Source organism: Seriola lalandi, unplaced genomic scaffold (assembly GCF_002814215.2).
Source record: "Seriola lalandi dorsalis isolate HSWRI2012SDOR001 ecotype SW California unplaced genomic scaffold, Sedor1 jcf7180002054484, whole genome shotgun sequence".
Taxonomy (NCBI): Eukaryota; Metazoa; Chordata; class Actinopteri; order Carangiformes; family Carangidae; genus Seriola; species Seriola lalandi.
In genome coordinates this window covers 1,016,498-1,036,912 of record NW_019525037.1, presented here as the reverse complement: position 1 = coordinate 1,036,912, position 20,415 = coordinate 1,016,498, and the positions used below count along the sequence as shown (strand labels likewise).

The 20,415-nt window shown below is 43.1% G+C and overlaps 2 protein-coding genes across 3 annotated transcripts; both read right to left on the bottom strand.

Moving 5' to 3' along the window:
• Nucleotides 1–6: 6 nt before the first annotated feature.
• On the bottom strand, nt 7–1,589 carry purg (purine-rich element binding protein G). Its single transcript, XM_023412624.2, has one exon. It carries the CDS (start codon nt 1,246–1,248, stop codon nt 181–183), a length of 1,068 nt encoding a protein of 355 aa, XP_023268392.1. The 5' UTR covers nt 1,249–1,589; the 3' UTR covers nt 7–180.
• A 502-nt stretch (nt 1,590–2,091) lies between these two features.
• On the bottom strand, nt 2,092–18,277 carry il6st (interleukin 6 cytokine family signal transduce). Of its 2 annotated transcripts, none has more exons than XM_023412642.2 (16): nt 18,093–18,277; nt 17,690–17,771; nt 15,140–15,442; nt 14,552–14,699; nt 13,913–14,070; nt 13,565–13,719; nt 12,322–12,484; nt 11,854–11,936; nt 10,782–11,046; nt 9,024–9,194; nt 7,594–7,695; nt 6,733–6,879; nt 6,513–6,653; nt 5,880–5,976; nt 5,553–5,634; nt 2,092–4,982 (listed from the first exon to the last, which is right to left on the bottom strand). In XM_023412642.2, the coding sequence occupies exons 2-16, from the start codon at nt 17,757–17,759 to the stop codon at nt 4,383–4,385; spliced, it is 2,685 nt and encodes an 894-aa protein (XP_023268410.1). In that variant the 5' UTR covers nt 17,760–17,771; nt 18,093–18,277; the 3' UTR covers nt 2,092–4,382. The 2 variants fall into 2 exon arrangements, with proteins under 2 accessions (XP_023268410.1, XP_023268411.1); XM_023412643.2 differs by having other exon boundaries at nt 13,913–14,067; nt 18,093–18,275.
• Between the last annotated feature and the right edge of the window lie 2,138 nt (nt 18,278–20,415).

Here is a 20,415-nt window from a genome sequence, read left to right as displayed (position 1 = left end):
GGGGGGGGGGCTAAGTGGCTAAAGTGCAGGACCCAGCACTGAGACATGATGTAGCATCAGGCTAATGAGTGAATGACTTCTTGGCAGGTTGATGAGTCGTTACCAGCCCTTGGCAGATGAGCCACAAAGTCAAGGTAGGACACGGACCCCGGGACCATCACAGACCGCCTCCTGTGAAGGTCAGTCCTGCTCCTCGCTGTCCTGACGGCCGTCTGTCCTCTTCTCTTTGTGACACGAGAAAATCCGTCGCATCTCCTCCTCGTACCGGATGAAGTTCTCTCCGAACCGGGCCCAGGCTTTGAGCGGGACCGTGATGGTGTTTCTGTACGGCTGCCGCACCTCGCTGATTTTTAAAAAGATACCGTACCGGTTGGAGCCGACGTCGAAGTAAAACCTCTTGTTGTCCACGCGAAAGGACGCGGCCTCCGGCAGCTCGGGGCTGTCGTCGTGGTTCCTAGACCCGGCTCGGCCGCGGTCGTCGCTGTCCTCGTCGCCGTAGTCTTCGATGAGCTGCGACAGCGCGTCTCTGAACTCGATGAGCCCCTGCGCGGGCAGCACGATGGTCTGCTCGATACCCTGGCCGTAGTAGCCCATGGTGCCGTGTCCTTTACTGACAGTCTGCCGGATGCGGAGGAACCGGCCTCTCTGGTTCTCCTTCAGGTCCAGGAAGTACTTTCTGTTGTCCCTCTCGATGAACTCGCTCTTGAGGACGCGGTGGGCATGGTCGTCGGACACCGCGGATCCGGTGGGAGACAGCGCCGCGTGCTGCTCCTGCGCTCTCCTGCGGGACTCGTGCGCGCGGCCCTGGCCGTTGTTGCTGTGCTCCTCGAGCTGCGGCGGCGCGAGGCCCCCCCGCAGCCCGATCCGGGCGTAATAATCTATAAAGTCTCCCAGGCAGTAGCGAAGCGCGGGGGCCATGGACATGGACAGCGTCAGCTTGCTCTTCCTGATGTTGTCGTGGCGGCCTCTCCCGATCCACACCTCGGCGATTTTGAGGAAGCGTCCGCGGACGCTCTGCTTCACGTCCAGGTAGAAGCGTTTCTTCTGGATGTCGACGCGTTTGGAAGCTAACTCCTGGATGTCATTGCCCTGCTGCTGCTGCTGCTGCTGCTGCTGCTGCTGTTGCTGCTGTTGCTGCTGCGACCCGCTCTGGACGTACTGCTGGGGATATGTGGGTCTCGGTAGAGAGTCTGATGCAATCTTCCCCCTGCCTCTGTCCATCCCTCTGCAACATCCATCAGCCATCATGGTTTATGTTCCTCCAGCAGACAGACCAGGACAAAGCGATCCCCCATCCCAGTGGGCGACTCTCAGACGAATGAAGCGGGTTTATTCATGCACCCGGCAGGAGCCGCTCAGCTCAGCCCGACGCCTCGAATGACCTGAAAATGGCAGCTAGTTCTGTTCATCAGCTGATCGAGCCTCTGCGTCCCGAATAAAGGTCAAGCTCCACTATTCAGTCGTTTCCTCCGCAAACTTCACCGCCGTCCTCCATCACCTATGAGCCTTACAGCCGCCCCGTGCGCCGAGGAGCCAGGGAAGCAGCCAACCTGAAATGGGAGGAGGCGTCCAATACTACATGAACCCGATGAACCCAGTCCCCCCTCCCTCCCCGTCCTGAGAATACCTCAGTTAAAGAGACAGGCTTTACACAGGAGGAGTTGGATCCACATCATCTGCAGCTGATCCCAACATGTTTATCGATTATTGATTTGAGGAAATAATGCCAGAGAATCATCCAGTGCTCGTTTTATTCAATAAAGAATCATTCTTAAAGAGAAAATACACATTTACTTAAAAGTCTATCTCAGCAGAGACACTGCTTCATTATTAAGACTAAGTGTTCTCTTCTTCCAAGCCTCTTCTGTCTGGAAAAAACAGACTCAATGCTGCACATAATAGAAATAACTACATGATAAATCAAATATATGAGATGAATCACCAGACACTGTCAAAAGGACAAATCTGACTTAGTGACTCAAAATGTATTTGTATTATTGTCTAAATGCTCAGAGGAAAAAGCCTCTGTATCATCAGATGTTAAATTATGAGGTAAAGTGTGAAGCACAGTAACAACAGCTGACACCAACATGTTAGTTAAAAGATTTATTTTCATATTTCATATTTATTTCATTCATATGATGATCTTTTACAGTTCACTGTCGTCTGCAGATAATGAGACACATGACGTCTTCCAGGTGTTTCCAGCCACTCCACTTTCATTAACATGTCACTTATCACATGGGTCGTTAAACAAACAGCTTTTTTTTCTCCACATGACGATTGATGGTGAGTGATGTCTGTGTCACCCGATCAATCTCAGTCCCCTCTTCTGGTCTCCACCAGCTCCTCTCACAATATTCAACACATTATTATAAAGAATATTGAGTGAACCCTTCAACTGAGAGTGACTCAGGTCACAGTGATAACTACTCACAGCTGTACGTAGTGATGTCAGCAGAAATCAGAAATGTGTTGATTGTTCTCAGTGAGATTTGTTTACTGTGAATCATGGAGCTGATAGTTGTCAGGTCCATCAGAGACTAAGACCACAGCTGTTAGTGATGACAGTATATTGTGTGTGTGTGAACACAGAGGGAGGAGGAGGAGGCGGTGGCACCGATGCTTCCTCTGACACAGACTGTGGAAGAGGGATCATCTCTGAATGTGGTATCTAGAGATGAAACATATAAAAATTTAATATCATCATGATAGTGAGCTAAATGATCACGGTTATTGTTAAAATGTGCTGGAAATGTTCAATAAGTAAAGTCCAAATGGAAACTATAGATATAATAATCAGCAGCACTTTTAGTTTGCATTAAAACATTAAAATAATAAAAAGGGACCAGAGCACTACTGGGTTTCCCTGCTGCATATCCACTCTGTCAACAAGGGAGTAACAAATGTATTATTATTATTTTCCTGCTGTAACTTTTAACTGCGCTCAGGGATGAAAGAGTGAGCTGCAGCCCTGAAATAAGTTTGGAAAACACACAATCACCGATTGTGTGGGATCACTGATCGGCTAGCAGCTCCCTCTTTCTCCCCTGTGTCTGTGTCTTTGCTCTGTGCATGTGGTGACACTGCTCTCTGCAGTTGTGTGTGTCCTCCCTGAACAGAAAGACAGATTCCTTGGACAGTGTGAAAGGAATCAATCACCTTTTAAGAGGTTTACCTGCTCGTTTTAGTGTAAAGGTTGTCAGAAGGCTGAAACTGTCACTGCCCTCCTCTATGTTCTGACTGACACTAAACCATCCCACGTTGCTTGCTGCGCATGTGTCTTGGAGACTGTTGTTGTTTGATGCTACAGTACAGTGGCCATGAGAGCTCAATGCACTGCAACTTAAGAAAACCCATGCAAATAGACAAAACACAAATAAATACAGAAAAACATCTTCATCAGTTTGACAACATGAGCTGCAAATACTCACAACATAAGCAAATACACAAATGTGCTGCAAGAAACAGAGACGACAACATTAGTGTTTTCAGGGGACACTAAAAGTGATGAACCTGGGACGCACTTGCATGGATGTATTATAATACATCTAATACATATGATCCATGTGCACTTATTGTTCAATGTTTGTAACCTCACAGGTCACCATGCATTGAACAACCAGTGCGTCCCAGCAGGTTCATCACTTTTCAGGGTTTTCAAACTGATGAAGATGTTTTATAACTTGTTTGTGTTTTGTCTGTTTGCATGTGTTTTCTTAAGTTGCAGTGCGTTGTGCATTTTTAAGTGATTTAATGTGAAGCCGTTTCATCTCTAGTATCCGCAGTCAACACTGGGGTCAGAGCGGAGTCACCTGCTTCTATATATGATCTGATGAAGCAGTGGATTCATCTTTAAACTGAACATTAGTCATATGACTGTTCTGTTTCCTTCAGTTAAGTTTTTTATTTGAACATGCGCCGTCATCATTACCTGTACATGTCAGTGTGAACTTGTGTTACATTCATGTGCAGTGCATATACTGAAGCTGAAAACATACTGTGTGTACGTTAATGTCAATGTAACATCTATGCAGAGGTGAGACTCCTCCACCAGAGGGTGCTGCAGCACAGACAGAGGCTGCCTGCTGCAGCAACTGGCACTCCTCAGTCTGAGCTTCACCTGTGTCACGATCAGAGCGTCCACATACACTTGTCACGTATGATTGACCATCATTGTCGATAAAGATATGTAAATGTTCATGTGAATGCAATGCAAACTATTGGTCCAAGCTCCTATTCACATTGTATTTACAGAGTCTCCCAGAGCTTCCTTGACTATGTATATGTAGAAGAGGTCTTCTTCAGAAGCTTGAAATGCACATTAACAAAGGCACAGAAGCATTGACACAGGTGACCCAGGATCAGGTCCATCTGTGGTCTTACTGTGGCCTGTAGCCACCAAGCTGAGGCATGTAGCTGGAGACTGGTGCTGCTGGCAGCCAGTCAGCTGACTGCTCATCTGTAGGTGCCATCTGCTCAGAGTCCTCCTCCAGGGAGCAGAAGTCCAGAGGCTCCAGCATCTCCTGCTGCTCCGCCTCTAGCTGGTTGGTGCTGTCTTCGTTCCCTGCGGCGTGTGTGAAGCAGGACTGTCGGGGGTAACGCTCCTGCACCAGCATGTCTGGGTTCTCCTCAGAGTCCAGCAGGGGCTGCGTGGACTCGGACCGGGAGAAAATGCCCTGCTGGGGTTGGGAGCTTGGGGTCTGACCTTTGTAGCCACTGAAGGCCACCACGGAGGAGTACTGGACGGTGCTGGCTGTGGTGTCGGCCATGTCGCCGCCCTCGTCGCTGTCGGACACACTCTGGCGAGGCGAGGACATGCAGGAGGAGCCGCCAATCCCGCTGCTGTGCTCTTCAGACATATACTTGTCCTTCTTCAGAGGAAGACTGGTCTTATCCTCCTCAAACACACACTTTGCATCACACACATCCACATCGAGCACACTGATGCCTGACAGACAGTTCTCCTTTGGTGTCTCTGCCTGCAGAGGACGACAAAGAGAAACACTGAGTTATAATCAGGCTAAAAACTGACTGTTATTACCCACAGATAAACATGTGACAGTCAGTGTTAATGACAAATTTCAACTGTCTGACACTCCAGTTCTATTTCAGTCTACCTACAGCAATCTGCTGTGATTTTCAGAATAAATGAATTAATTCATAACCCATAAGAACAGAAACTCAGTCTGTAAATGTACATGATGATAGTATGGTCTCTCTCTGGGAATAAGCATGCTTTCAGGTGGACCCTAAATTCTGCAGGAGGTTTCCAGCAGCCTGTGAAGGGTGTAGCAGGGAAGGTGCCTGAGGAAATCAGACTGGCTGAGTCTGTGACCTTCTTAAAACATCATGTTATCAAAGCCTGAGTTTATTTAGTTTGTCTTTTTATTCCATCTTACACTGGAACTGGTTTTATCTTTTTATTGCAGTGCGGTGGCAACGTGTTTGGACTCTGCTTCATCCAGGCAAACCTCTGCAGGTTCTATGGATACAGTGTGTAGGTAAACTGCTTGGTAAACCCTGTGTGTCAGTGCACAAGAAGTCCTTACTTTTGAAGGATAATCAGGAGACCAGTTTCCAATGGTGCTCTCTCCAGGGTTCGGTATCTGAGGCCAGAAGTTCCTCTTGATCCTGTAAGACAGAAAACAGTCAGTGGTGGTCACACATCAGCTGCGGCACTGTGGATACCACTACACTCACTATTAACATGCTGTCATTCACAGCGTGTCTGAGTTATGGGCTTGGTGAGCTGTGGTGTACAGTTCAAACTGTTTCTGAGGTAAACCTGAAAAACTGCACTCCAGGGATGGGACCCTCCGGTGCAGCTTCACAACAACAACAACAATAACATGTTCAGGTGTTTCAGTGGAACTTACACATCTTTTTTGTAGAAACAAAGCAGCATCGTCATGACAAAGACAAACAGAAAGCCAAGGCTGACGCCCACCACGATGAGCTCGATCACTCCGTCCTCTGAGGGACAAAGAGAGAGGATGACATCAGAGCCAGTCAACATCTGTGAACAGACTTCACCTGCACAGCTCCCACCCCTCATCACCCCACATCACACCTGCAGATATCATCTATGATACTTGAGAATTATGTTTGACTGTTGATCTGTGTTTCTGAGGAACACTGTAGTTAGAGCAAACACACAGGAGGAAATCTACTGTACAAAAGATCAGGGACACAAACTTTGAGTGTTTCTACTTCATGTGGTCTTTACACTGACCTCAGCCACAGTTCATGTGCAGCTGAATCAGATCTAATGGTGTTTTTTAAAGACAGGTTTGGTGCCAGTTTGGAAAACATGTGGAAACTACACCTTCATATTAGCTCCACCTGATCCTGATCCCGTCACTCCGACGCATCCCGTTTACACCAGTACCAACAAATCCACTAATATATAACATTATGACTTTTGCTCTCCAGACATTATGAATATGTGTGTTTGGAAAATTAGAACCTGAGTCCGAGACATGTCTGAACGTAGGAAAGGTCACACTCACCGTACTTGGGAGTGGTGAATGCGTGACAGATGCCTGTGGCTGAGCCTGCGATGGTTGAGGCCATGACGCACATTTCATACCTGGTGTTTCCTGACAGTGAGGTCAGAGTGTATGAGGTGGTGTTACCCGGAACTAACACACCTGTAAAACACACGTCAGCAGTTAGGACACGGTCAATAAAACCTTCAGATCTAACAGGAACCATGTGACGGGTACACACTGTTTTTCTCTGTGACACTGGAGTAGAAGATTGTGTAGTTGGTGATGAAGCCTCGTCGGCTGTGTGGGGGAATCTCCGTCCACGTTACCTCAGCGTGGTTACGTCCCGGTTTACCGTTCAATTCCAATACAGGACCTTCCAGAGGAGCTGCAAGAACAACAGCATTGGACATGTCAATCATACAACTGAACCTCATCTTAAGTCACATATACACTGACTTTAAGATCAGTCAATGACATCATATCCTCTTTGTTCATGTGTCAGTGTTGTGACTGTCTGGATCACAACACCGTGAGATAAACTTTTTACATCTTGGTTTTTAACTCGGATAAAGGATCTTCGTCATCAGAAGTCTGGATCTTAAGTTATCAGAGAAACAAGCTGAGTAAACATCAGCAGCAGCAGCTCAGCTCCTGTCCACTCTGACACCTCCTGTTTCTGCTGAACAGTCAGAGAGTCTCTGATTTTTAACATGAAACTTTTATTTTCATCAGCTGGTCTGTTTGTTCTGGAGAAGAGGAGACCTCTGCTAAAAACCTCCTGAACAACACTGAATGAATATTAACGGGGAGAAGATTCTGATGATCCCACAACATCACTTAACTCCGTCTCATTGTTTTGATTGAGAGCCCTCTAGAGGCAGAAGTTCCAGACTGTGTGTCAAATTTCAAACACATATTTTCAATTACATTATTTAGATTTATTTTTCTTTCATGACTGAATCAGTCATTTTTCATGGTGACATGAATTAAAAGTCAACAGAAAGAGCTGCTGGTTATAAACATAATCTAATCCTGAGCTGTTTTTAATATTTACAACCACATACAGTGATTTCCCCACCAACAGTGAGTGTAGTCTTACCTCCCTGCTCCAGAAAGGCCTCGACCCTCGCTGCCTTCCCAGGCAATCGGTTGTAGATTGGATACACAGACACGGTGTAGCAAACAAACTTCTCAAGGTGTCCTAGATTCAAAATCGAGACCACAGATGAAATTATATGTCTGAATAAAATCTGTACAAGTTGAGGGTACGTGAAGTGGTACTCCACCCAAATCCAGCATTTCAGTATGACACCCTGTAGACTTGAAGGAGGCTGAAGTCTTTCATGGAGAACAGCTGCATCCAGTTTGAATTCAGTTTTCACAGAGGAAATAATAATAAAGATGTAGAGCTGAGTCTGCAGCAGCACGTTACTGCCACCATGACAGGAAATAGATTTTCTCAGTTTTTTTTAACGAGAAACGTTTCTTCTAACAAGAACCTTTACACTTTTCAACAAGATATTTATCATGTCATTTCTTCATTATTACTTCACAACACATAATACTGTTCTCTCATTACGAACACATCATCAAACTTTATCAGTGTTTCACTCGATCAGCATCAGCTAGAAGAAGTGATGATTTAACAGCGTTTCATCCTTCATCACTCAGTCTGTGAAGTCTCAGTTGTGTTGATTACACTTTAATTACAAATTCTGTTACTTTACATAAGAACTGACCATTTACCAAACCCTCCTGCTGTGTTATAGCAATTTGAATATGCTGTATTTCACCCACTGATCCATGTGGCTGTGATTCTATCAGTTTCCATGAGTATGAAAATCTATAACACACTCTTCAGCTTGGTCATGTGTCTAACATAATGAGCATCACATCTGGACTAGTCACTGGTACTGTGAGGTGATGCAGAACAGACCTGATGTTGACTGTGATGGATCAACAACAGTGGAAAAAATATATTCAACAACAATGAAGTCTACAGACAACGTGTGAAAGCAGACGACAATCCATGTAGTTACAGCAGACATTAAACCTGCAGACACACTGGTGTGGTTCTGCAAGCTGCAGTTTACCACATCACCACTAGGGCGCCCTGTACCATGACTGCAGTGAAAACATTCAGGGCCTGGACCATTATCAACATGCACACACACACACACGCATGCAAGCATGCACTACAGGTGTAAACGTGTATAGCAGTGTGTATCACTGTTGTATTTCTGCAGTTCTAGTAGCTACTCTGAACATGTGACTCACTCAGGTTCAGACTTTGTCTTTCATATTTAGGTGAGTGTCTGGAACACACCACGCGCACTGATGGATCATAATCAAAGGTTTGAAGTTTTCTACAGTGTTCAGACTGAAATCCACAACACCTGCTTATTTTGATGATCTCCTTTCAGTATACAGACCTCAGCTGAACACATCATTTTATACATCTACAGGGTCAGAGTGGTTCATTTTCAATGAGGACAGATTTTATATGACACTTTGAACTGACAGACTCACCTTTAATGGCAGTGAGTCTGGTACTCCTGTTCTCCCTCTGCCAGTCCACCTGATCTCCAGTGATCCACTCCACCACGTATTCTGACACAGCTGATCGGTTTGGGGGTGTCCATTCAAGCCACAGCTGTCCCCCATTGGACCACACCCTCAGCCCTTCCACCGGGGGACGCTCTGTAACACACACACACACACACACAGACACACACACCAACATTATTGATGGAAAGTCTTCACAGTTTTTGTTGGGACTGTGTTTCCTGTTCAGATCAGTCAAAGGTATCACACACATTCATGTGATGGGTTCACACTTTTTAAGACATTAAATACAGTGGTTATCAAACACATGTGAAAACAAACATTACCATCAGTGGTTTGTCAGAAGCACATAATGTGTGGTAAACAGGCCTTTATTTAAAAGACCCGTCTCACAACGGACATTCAGACCTAAACCAGTGTAGAACTACATGAATTTGTATGTATGTGAGTATGTATGTATCTATCTAGCTCTCTCTCTCAGGTACATGATGAGGAACACTCAGCAGCTCAGCTCAGGTAACTACACCTGAGAGGAACATGTGGATATGGAACGTCTATCATTATATTATTTATATTGAGAGGTAGATTTTCTCCACTTGAAGACACCTCACTCTGGTGTGTTCACATGCACACACCTGTCTCAGCTTGGTTCTGGTCTTGTCCAACAGTTAATAACAGTAATATGAGGCTGATCTGTGGCTCATATTAACTTCATCATGATGGTTCACTGGTTATCACATTCAATATCACTATCAATCATTTCCAGATCTATCTGCCTGTGATGATACACTCTGACCACCAGGTATCACTATGCACGTTCACATGTTAAAGATGAGTGACCTGTATGAAGCTGTGTCTGACCTTTAACATGGAGCTCTTGATGATGATGATGATGATGTCATGTTTTGAGCTACATCGTCATCACTATGTTTCTCAATGGTTTCTACCATCCACTACTTCCTGTGGAGATGTTTTTAAGTAAATGATGACAGATGGCAGATCACTACTCTAAATTCTGTCTGAAACACTCTCATCAGAACCATGAACCTTCACCGAACAACTTCCTCCTGATTTTGAATCTTAATCATCCTCCAAAAAACTTTTAATGAGATTCTTCTAAACCGCGACTCTGACTCGTGTTTCATGTCATGTCCTTCACAGTGAACAGAGCTGCCTATAGCGAGTGTGTTCATGTCCAAATCAGTAATTAAAGCACAATGTGCTGCCTTATGATGCCTTGATTCATATTACAGGTTGTGCTAACCTGCGAAAATATCTTAACACAACAGCTTCCACAGAATCCTGTCTACTAATGCTAATGCTAACCCTGAGTTATCAGTGGAGTGATCAGTGACAGGGCCTGCACTGCACAGGGAGGTGAACATACAAGATTATTAGCTGTGTGTTTCAACAACACGTCACACTGTAATACACAGAACACATGGAGGCACACGTCAGTCGAACTACCTAGTTGGAATACCCCGATGGTTCAGGGATTAACTGTGTCCTCAGTTCCATACATTGACAGCTTCTCTGTCTCCAGTCATCACTCTGTGGTCCACTTGATAATTAAAGCAAAATACCCGGAAATCATGTAAACATAACACCTGGACTATGTCGCTCAGTTGAAGGACCAACTAATTTGAAGAACTGAGAATAATACCTGCAGCTGTTCAGATCATATACTGCGGCTTGTAGCCCAATGTTACCATGGGGACCTACCAAGTGCTCGTTCAGGGATGATTAATGATGCTGGAGCAGACTTCCCCGCAGAATTGACGGCGATGACATCCACTATGATGGACTTCCTGACAGCCAGGTAAATTTCTTTAAGGAAAGTGATATTCGCCCGGGTAGAGCTGCAGTCTTCCTCTGACTTGTTGACGGGAATCCTCTCCCACTCCAAACTTCCATTCATGACTTTTTCCCAATGGCTTCGGATCTTCATGTCAAACCTGATTATCCTTCCATTGGCGGTCACAGGATCCTGTCAGGACAGAGTCACATGCTGAAGGTTACCCGTCAGCATCAGCATCAAAAAGTTCTGCTGACAATAATCACCGGTTAGACTGAAGCTGCTCTCAGTCTCATTACACTGCTGACAACTTTAACTACATTTCTCTGTATACGTTCAGATTATATACAGTATATATATCGTTTTTCTTTTCTATAAATACCAATAAAAAAATTAAAAGCTGCTTTAAAAGAATCAGGCTGGTCTTTCCTTTGTCCTTCAAATTAAAAGCACATTTAACAGTGAGTGGAGTTTATACTGAAACACTGTTCAGCTCTGACAGTAGAGTCCTGCTCAGGCTCCGGTTTCTGTGTGGTCTGGGCAGTTAGAAGTCTCTAGTTTTCATGATTTTGATGTTTTGTTTTTAAATAGAAAAAGCCACATAAATAATAGTATTGTTTTAATAATAGTAATAACTGTTATCTATTAATTAATTCATTAATTATATTGATAATAATATTAATAATATTACTGTTTGTATTTACTTATTTCATATATAAATGGGCTAACCTTCTGAATTACTTTAAGTGGGCGAGCATTAAGTAACATTGAGTCTGATCACATTTATGTCACTGCATGTCACAGTGGATGACGATATGTTGATATTTGATATTTAGCTCCTCATTTACTTAATATTCACATATCTGTACTGCATGAGCAGCTCTGCAAACACAAATTCTGATGGAATAAATGAGACTGATAAATAATAAATAATATCTAATATTTACTTAATATTAGTGTTATTAGGTGTAACAGTGTTTGTGTCATGTGGGTATTTACCTTACACAGAAACTGCACTCGTCGTTCACCGATGCTGCCCTCCTCAGAAATGACCCCCCATAAATCTGGTTTACTTGTTGGTCCTGAGCCGAAGAAGAGGAAAAAGACAAACAAAGCTTTTATAATACCACATCATCTCACTGTATCCTCTACATCTATGGGTCAACGTATGGGTTAATGTTTCTGTCAGTGTGTTGGGACCAAACAATGAGGCTAAAAACTAAGATGTGCTCTTCAACCTGCACACAGTGGTTTCCTTTAACAGGGATCAGACCACATTCTGTTTAGATACTGAAACACCTGCAGACAGGTGTGAAGAAATGAGGATTCATACTGCATCTGTCAGGTGTAACAAACTAATGAGTTCAACATCCTTCAAGTCTTTCAACTTTCTGTGAAAACTAGTTGTATGTAGCGGTCAGTTATGTTTATGTAGTAAACATGGTCTGAACAGACAGTCATACTCACGGCCTTCTGGTGTCCTCTTGACAGCGTGGTGACTCCACTCACTCCAGTGACCGTATCCCTCTTTAGAATTTTTACAGCGAACCTGAGTGACATATATCGTGTCTGGCTGAAGATACTGGATCCTGAAGGATTGTATGTCCTTGGCTGTCTCCCCAAGAGGTACCTGAAGGACAATAAAGACATGTTTTATTGATTTTGTCAGCTGACCAAACATCCACAGACACACAACAACAAAAACAATAGCTGTGTCCCAATTCAGGAGCCGTGTCCTTCGGAGGCTGCATTCGAAGACTTATTGCGTCACAGCGGCGCGACTAGACTGTTTCATTTCAAAAGGCTCCTTCAAATGCGGCCTTCTTTTCCTGGGCAATGAAGGATGCAACGGTTGGATCCTGTGCTGCCAAACCTATCCCAAGAGTCATTGCACACCACTAATGAAACCGACAGAGAGCCTGAGGATTACATTGTTAAATGTAAGTATTGGATTTGGATACAACAAAGATTTTGTGAAAAATAGCTACGTGTTGCCGAGGGCCACACCTTCGTAGACCGCGTGCTCTGAAGGATGCAGCCCCAGAATTGGGACATAGCTAATATTTCCCTGAGACATAAAGACAAACACTGACATTCAAGTTGTAATTCTTAGAATTATACAGGCCCCATATTTAGATGTATGTGACCGTTTTAACCACTGGAGGCAGTAAACACACCATGAGCAGATACTCTATCACAAAGGAAAAAGAAGAACTGCTGTTTCTCAGGCACTGAATGAACTAAAGACTCCTTCACACTGTGAGATTTCTTCTTAGGTTTACTACAGGCCACTGTGTGACATGGATATGATATACATGGCTACGACACCAGGTTTTATGTATGTAGAGTCTATGATGATGAAGTTATGTGATGCCTTTCATTTATCCATCTGTGTTCAACATTCATCTTTCACTTACTCTTTATTTACAGAACACTAGACTGAAATGTGAATAAATGACAATATTATTGACCAGCCTGTCTGTCTCTATCGTTCATCAGAAACCTGAGTGTGACAGTGTGACCCACCTGCTCACCTGCACTTCAATCAATAACCTTCTCTGGTGCATTCAAGTGGTGAACAGTTTCAGTTTCAGTGTGACATAGTTCAAATCTTAAGGAGTCAGTGTTTAGTCCAATACCAGTTATGTATAGTAATGCATATTACATAGAAATGTTTAGGGAAATCAACGTTTTTGTGAATCATACTCACATAGGTCCAGCTTTGAGATCCATTTTTACAGAACCTGATCTGATACATTAGTGTCACATATTCTTTAACAATAGGATGAGTCCAGTTTATAAGAAGGGAGGTGGAAAAAGTCGGCTCTGAGATGGCTCTGACGTCTCCTGGAGGGTTGGTCTTCACTACAAAGACACAACACACAGTCAACAACATGAGAGACGGTGATCGTGATCATCATCATCATCATCATCAGTCACATTTCAGCAGAGCCAGCACTGTTAATACAGTGAATACATGTGTTGGAGATCAGAGCTTGTAAACATAAAGGAAACATAAAGGAAACCTAATGATGTTACAGTACAACAGTGAACTCACCAACATATCCAGATTCTCTCTTCAGGTGCTCAGTCTCCACTGTTCCCAGCTTGTTTTTAGCCTCCACCCAGATCTCCATCTCCATGAAGTGAGGGAACACACTCATAGAGATTTTGGCGCTGTTTTCTTTTGTTGTGACGTTGTAGGAGGCAACGCTGCTGACATAGGATTTAACACCATTAGAGGAACACAACAGTCAGACCTACACTGGAGTCAGACCTACACTACAATATAGGGATGGAAATTGATAACATTTTATTGATACCAATGCCATTATCGATTCTGATAAATCAATCCAATTCTTTATCGATTCCCTTATCAATTCCTGTGGATTTTCTGTGTGGAAAAAAGTAGGCCTATACACAGTATCATTTCAGTATCAGCAACACAAACTTTATCATGAGTCTCTGAACACTGAACAAGATAGATAACTGCTCTGTAGTTGCTCACTCCCTCGATGAGCAGGCGCTGTCTGCCTTGTGTTCCACCAATCAAGATCGTGCCATCTCAAACATTAAATTACGGCAATAAAACTCTTTTATCAATATTCTTCCAGCTACTTTAAAAAACAGTTTGATTTGATTTCATCAGGCTGATAATGAAGCACAAACATTAATAATCATCTGGTGGTGTACTCACGAGAGGACTCTGAAGTACAGAGTGTATTCTGTAGGAACATATGAGGTCTGACGTCCCACTGCATCCCAGTGACAGGTGACAGTTGAAGAGATGTGCTTCTTCTCCTGCAGAGCTACACAGGTGAGGTTCTCAGGCTTCTCTGGACGATCTGACAGAGGAGGAAGAACACAATTACATTTTTTTTAAAGTTATTTTTTTGGGGCTTTTTGTGCCTTTAATGGACAGGACAGTAGAGAGACAGAGGGACGGGGAATGACATGCAACAAAGGGCCGTCCGATGCGGGAGTCGACCGGGACCTGCTGCAGCGAGGACTGTAGCCTCTATATATGGGGCATCTGCTTAACTCACTGCGCCACACGACACCCTAACACAACAACACAGTGTGGCCTTTACTTTTACAGACATTCCTGTTTGAATATCTGAAAGACAAATACTGTCACTGTCCTTTCTAATAGACTGTTTGTAGTAAAATGATCATTACTAACACAAATACATGCTTAACCTGTGAACATCAGAAAACAGCCACTAAACCTCCTTTATCTCAGCCACCAGTATTAAATAAAAAATGAAAAAATAAAAATTCTTACAGCCTGTGGTGAGTATAATCCCGTGCATAAATCTGCCTTCGTTCAGGATAACATTGGCGGACACCTTCTTACAGAGGCAGTACAACCATTCTTGTCGTTCACTGGTGACAGTGAAGGTGACGCTCAGAGCTGAGCTGTTGACCTTCGTGTAGTGATCTCTGGGTATAGTGGTTTTAGACAGGTTCCAGTAGAGGTCATCCGCTGTAATTTCAGCTGTGTTGATGATCATGCATGTAGCCGTGAAGGTGGTCCCGATCTCCAGCACCGGAGACTGGGGGGCTATCACCAAATGGTTGTTATTACCTGAAGAGCAACACAACAACAGACACTGTCACTAAGTCACAATCACACACTCATCAGCAACAACAGTGTTTAACAGCAGCATTAAAGAGGCAGGAGACCACCTAGTGGCTTAACCTGGTACTACAACAAAACCAAAGTCAACTGTTTGACTGATGGGATGCATTCACTGAATCTCAGCAGAATGGGAAGAATGGAACAACTCCCGTTATTCCAACATGGTGGTTATCTCTTGTGCTAAGCTAACCCTGTGGTCTCAGCAGATAAACTGCCTCAATGAGCTGCTGTGTTGTGACATGTATCTGTAGCAGTTCATTACCAGGTGTGATCAGACACACTGTGTATACACACTGAGCTGACTAGATTATATTTTAGTTTGATGTGGTGCATTGGTCCTATAGTCTGTGTCCTGTCCCTCCAAGATTACAGACACCAAAACACGAAATGCTGCTCAGCACCAGAGGTGCACCATCAGGGAAACCAGGCAAATGTTAAGGGAAAAACAGGGCCTCAATGACCCCCTCATACTGGTTTATTGTTGTCATTTTTCAATGACAACTACAAAACCCCCTTAAAGAGCACTACATAGTGCACATCAGCTGCCCCAAAACCCTCTCAGTGGGGCCCCTGATGATGTGTGTGTCTCCCTTCGGTAGACTAAGACCTGCTCAGGTAAATATTGCATCAGCCCACCTTATTTCACTCTTTTCAAACAAACAAATTTTTGAGCTGCGTGCGCTGCAGTAACTGATTGAGATTAGTATCACCTGCTTTGCACTGTGTGGCATTATCATTGTCTGAAAAAGTTGAAAAAGTAAGGATCTCATTTATACAATGTTTGCTAAGGACAAAGCTACACCAAGTACAAGCTACTGCTAGCTTGTGAGAATTGACTCTACCACAGCAAAAGCCAGGAGTGGCCACTGGTTTCAGGTCATTACACCTATGAACAGTTGGGGGTAATGATGCACCAAGAAAACCTGAAAAGACAAAAGCTTCCACTCAGGAAACATCGATGTTAACAATTCAAAATATTGAAAAAATAATCAGCTTTGAAATGTTTTATGAGGAAGGAAATTCAACACATCCGTTAGGCCCCAAGAGTACACAGAATGTCTGTAACCCCTAATGTAAACAGAACAGTCTGTTTTTCCTAGGTACCTTAAGGCAGCATGCAGGGTAAAACTGTCTTGAACTGTGTGAATGGTACTGTGTCCATCCCAGGGCAGCAACACATGACATTTAATATCCAGACAGCAATATAGACAACTCTGAGGTTACATAAGTCTGATGTTAATGTATCCATTGAATGATAATACTCTATAGACTGCTGTGGGGATGAGTCCTAAAACCTGGAAATAGGTTAGTTAACATTTGTGCACCTCCAGTTCCCTCCTAAGTAAGATTGTTGAAATAAGGTCTGTGGTTAACACAAGCTTACGTTTTATTCTACGACATAAAATTCGTCAGTAAATACCTCAAACCTGATTTCTTTAAGCTTTTACGTCTCTTAAAAAAGGCCGTATGCTAACAAGTGTCTAAATGAGACTACATAGGTTGTCGGGGACGTTAAACGTCATTGCAGCAAACTCCAAAACTGATCTACTCACCAGCAGAAGTGGAGGACTTGAGTCACAAATTTAAGGACTTGAGACTTGCTTCACTAACACTGATAAAAGACTGGACTTGACTTTGACTTGGTTTCATGACTTGAGACAGATGACTCAAAAGGACTTGACTACTATTAGATTCATGAGGTTTAAACAGCTGCAACAGTGTACAGTAATGCTGAAAGTAGAACTAAACTTTCCATCACTTCTGCCTCACAGATTTAAATGTGTGAACTGGACCTGATCATCAGGGTTTAGTATAACTTGACTTGACTCTCACCATAGTAACTTGGGACTTGAAGGTTAATCCACCTTTACAGTCTTGTTGTGTTGTGTTTAACGCTGTCAGAGGAATTGCTTTTGTAGAAGAGGTCAGGGCTAAATCAAACTACAAGCTGAGCTGAGGTGTAGTTGGTTTATAACCTAACATTAGCTTTTTACTTCTGGTGATAGGTTTTTGGCTTCAAACATTACAAGGTGGTGTTGCTGGCTGTCACATAACTTTTATCTGAAGTAATCCAAAAGCCAATGGAATTTTAACATGAGGGAACCAAGGTGATGCTAACCTCAGGGTTAGACTACAATAATATGTAATCGCTGCAGCTCTGTATTAGGGGTTAAAATGTAAAATGGTACTGACCACCTGTGGTAGGTACAGCAGAGACAAGGCAAGCTAACCCCAGCAGCTGGAGCACTCTCGCAGACACCATGATGACGACTAGCTGTTAAGAGGAGACAGAGGTTAGATCAGCTCTGTCTAAAACATCACATCCTTATTAACTTGAACGTTAGTCTCATCGAGGCGTAACGGTGAGAATAGCTTAGTAATACTTCTGTAATATGAGGGTTCATTGCAGTGTTAGCTAACAGCGGCTACCGTACATTCTAAGTAAGCACATACCAACAGTTGATGGTAGCTTTATGCTAACAATATACACAGTTATCAGTGTTGCGAATTAAATATTTAGCACTGGGAGCTAACACTGTCATCCACGCTAACGCCATATTGTTTCCGCAGTTAAAAGCGAGAGGTTGTTACTCACCTAACTGGCGTCAGTTATGGTCCCTGAATAATCTTTGCTAGATCGATACCATGTCTCTTTATGGCTGAGACCAACAATGGCCGAAACAAGTTAAAATAATTTAAGATATTATTAGTGTCACGTCCGTGTACTTCTCCGGTAGGACCTCCCACTTCCCGTCAGGGGAAACTGGTTTCACAACATTTTGCGGCGCTGCCCCAGACAGACTCGACCTCACAGTGAACGGATGGCACGACGTCGTTTCTGAGGACAGTCTGCTCTGACGCTGGTAGTTTAAGAATCTGGTTAAATTCTCAGTGAAGAAATACTGTTTGGTGATTGGTTAGAGGAACTGTCGGTCAAACACTTTTACTCAATCAGAGAGCTCTGATTTTACTGCTCCGGTTCTGCGTATCATTCACTGTTGTTTTCCAGTATGTCTCCGCCCCTCGTGCTCACATGAATTCACAAGCTTGCAAAGGACCTTGACCAGCTTGGCTCTGAGCTTCCAGGTAAATACTGTTAATGATACTCCAATAAATAGTTGTAGAAAAAGAAGACCAATGACCAGTGATCTAAATTTATTATTTATTTTAATTTCTATTTTATTTATTTCATTTATGTCCCTATATGAACAGTTGTTCATACTGTTAATAATACTCCAATAAAGAGTTGTTGGAAAAAAAAAGACAGATGGTACTTTTATCTTAATTTATTTTTTATTTTATTTTGTATTTCATTTATTTCATTAATGCCCCTGGAATGAACAGTTATGTGTAAATATAGTCTTAATAATACTCCAACAAAGAGTTACTGAAAATAGAAAAAAGCAGATATAAGTTGGATTATTATACAAGACAAGACCACAGAAATCAGGGGCGGACTGAATAAATACTCATGTGACTCCATCCCAGGCCACCCATTTCACAAACCACCAGAGCCCTGAGTCTGTAGGCTGACCCTGTTTATTGGTGTAACAAGTACCATCAAAAACATTGATACACCTGAGTCACCTGAAGTCATCACCTGTGAGCTCAGAGCAGTTTGTGTGTAATGATTTCATCTTCACTTTGTTTCCTTAACACTATAAAATCTCATAATAATGAATTATATTCATAGACTTTTATTGTTAACCAGGTGTCATTCAATCAGTTTGTCATATTGCAGAAACTTCCTAATTAGGGTTATACATTCTTAATTAGGGAAAAGCCATCACAAATGAATAGCTCTTAACCAAACTTAAGACAGGAGAAGTGTTTTACACAAACTATCAAACATCTCAACATCTTAAATAAACTCTCCTAACTGTAGGACTGCAGACGAGAGAATATTTCAATCAAGGGCAGAAATCACACTGTGTCTTTTCATTCAAGATCATTTTCAGATCAGTCCTCGTCAGCTAACGTGTTAAGGATTGTTGCTAGGGAGTAGAGTTACTGTGACTGAGTGAATGAGGTTCAGTCAAGATCATATTTTTCTGACAATATCCCGTCATCTCGGGATAACCAGCTTCCTTATCTTGAGATAACGGGTTAAAAAAATTATTTTCGAGTATGGCCTTTCTCAGCTTATGTAACAGAACATGTGGCCTGACTTTCACCTTCATCCAAGTCACTGCTCTTTTTTTGGGGGGGCTTTTTGTGCCTTTAATGGACAGGATAGTAGAGAGAGACAGGAAATGGGGAGGCAGAGAGAGGGGGAATGACGTGCCGTAAAGGGCCGTCTGATGCGGGATTCGAACCGGGGCTCAACCCACTGCGCCATTCGACCTCGTGTCTTCTCAGAACTAAAGTACAACACACTGTACTTCACACACTTCCTGTGTCCTTGTGTAACACAGATGAGTGTTGTCATGTTGACCAAAGTGTTTGGGAGTAACAGTGAGCAGTGTCCAGATTTGCACAATAAATGGTCAAGAGAGAAAGAACCACAGCTCGTTAGCACGCAGGTCTAACTGACGGCGAACTAACAAGTCAAAGATGAGCTGTGCTGGCGTGAAACAAGATGTCGGTCTAACTAACTGAACCAAGTTAACTTGGTTAATGTTTATCTGAGGTCTGAGCTCTCTCTGTTTTTTCTTATTTCCAGCGAAGATCAGTGAAGTAACAGGTTGAATAAGAGATGAGGCAGAATCAGTAACTTCTTTCAAATCACTCCTAAAAATCATTTTTATAGAGTTGCTTTTATAGGATGTTGTCTTTTTATCATATCCATATCACCCTTTTATTGCTTTTATCGTGTTTGCAGGTGTGTGTGTGTTTTTTATCAAGCTGCTTCATCTAATTGTCCTTATTTATATTGATGCATATTGTTTGCGCTCCTTTTGTAACTTATTTCTGCCTTG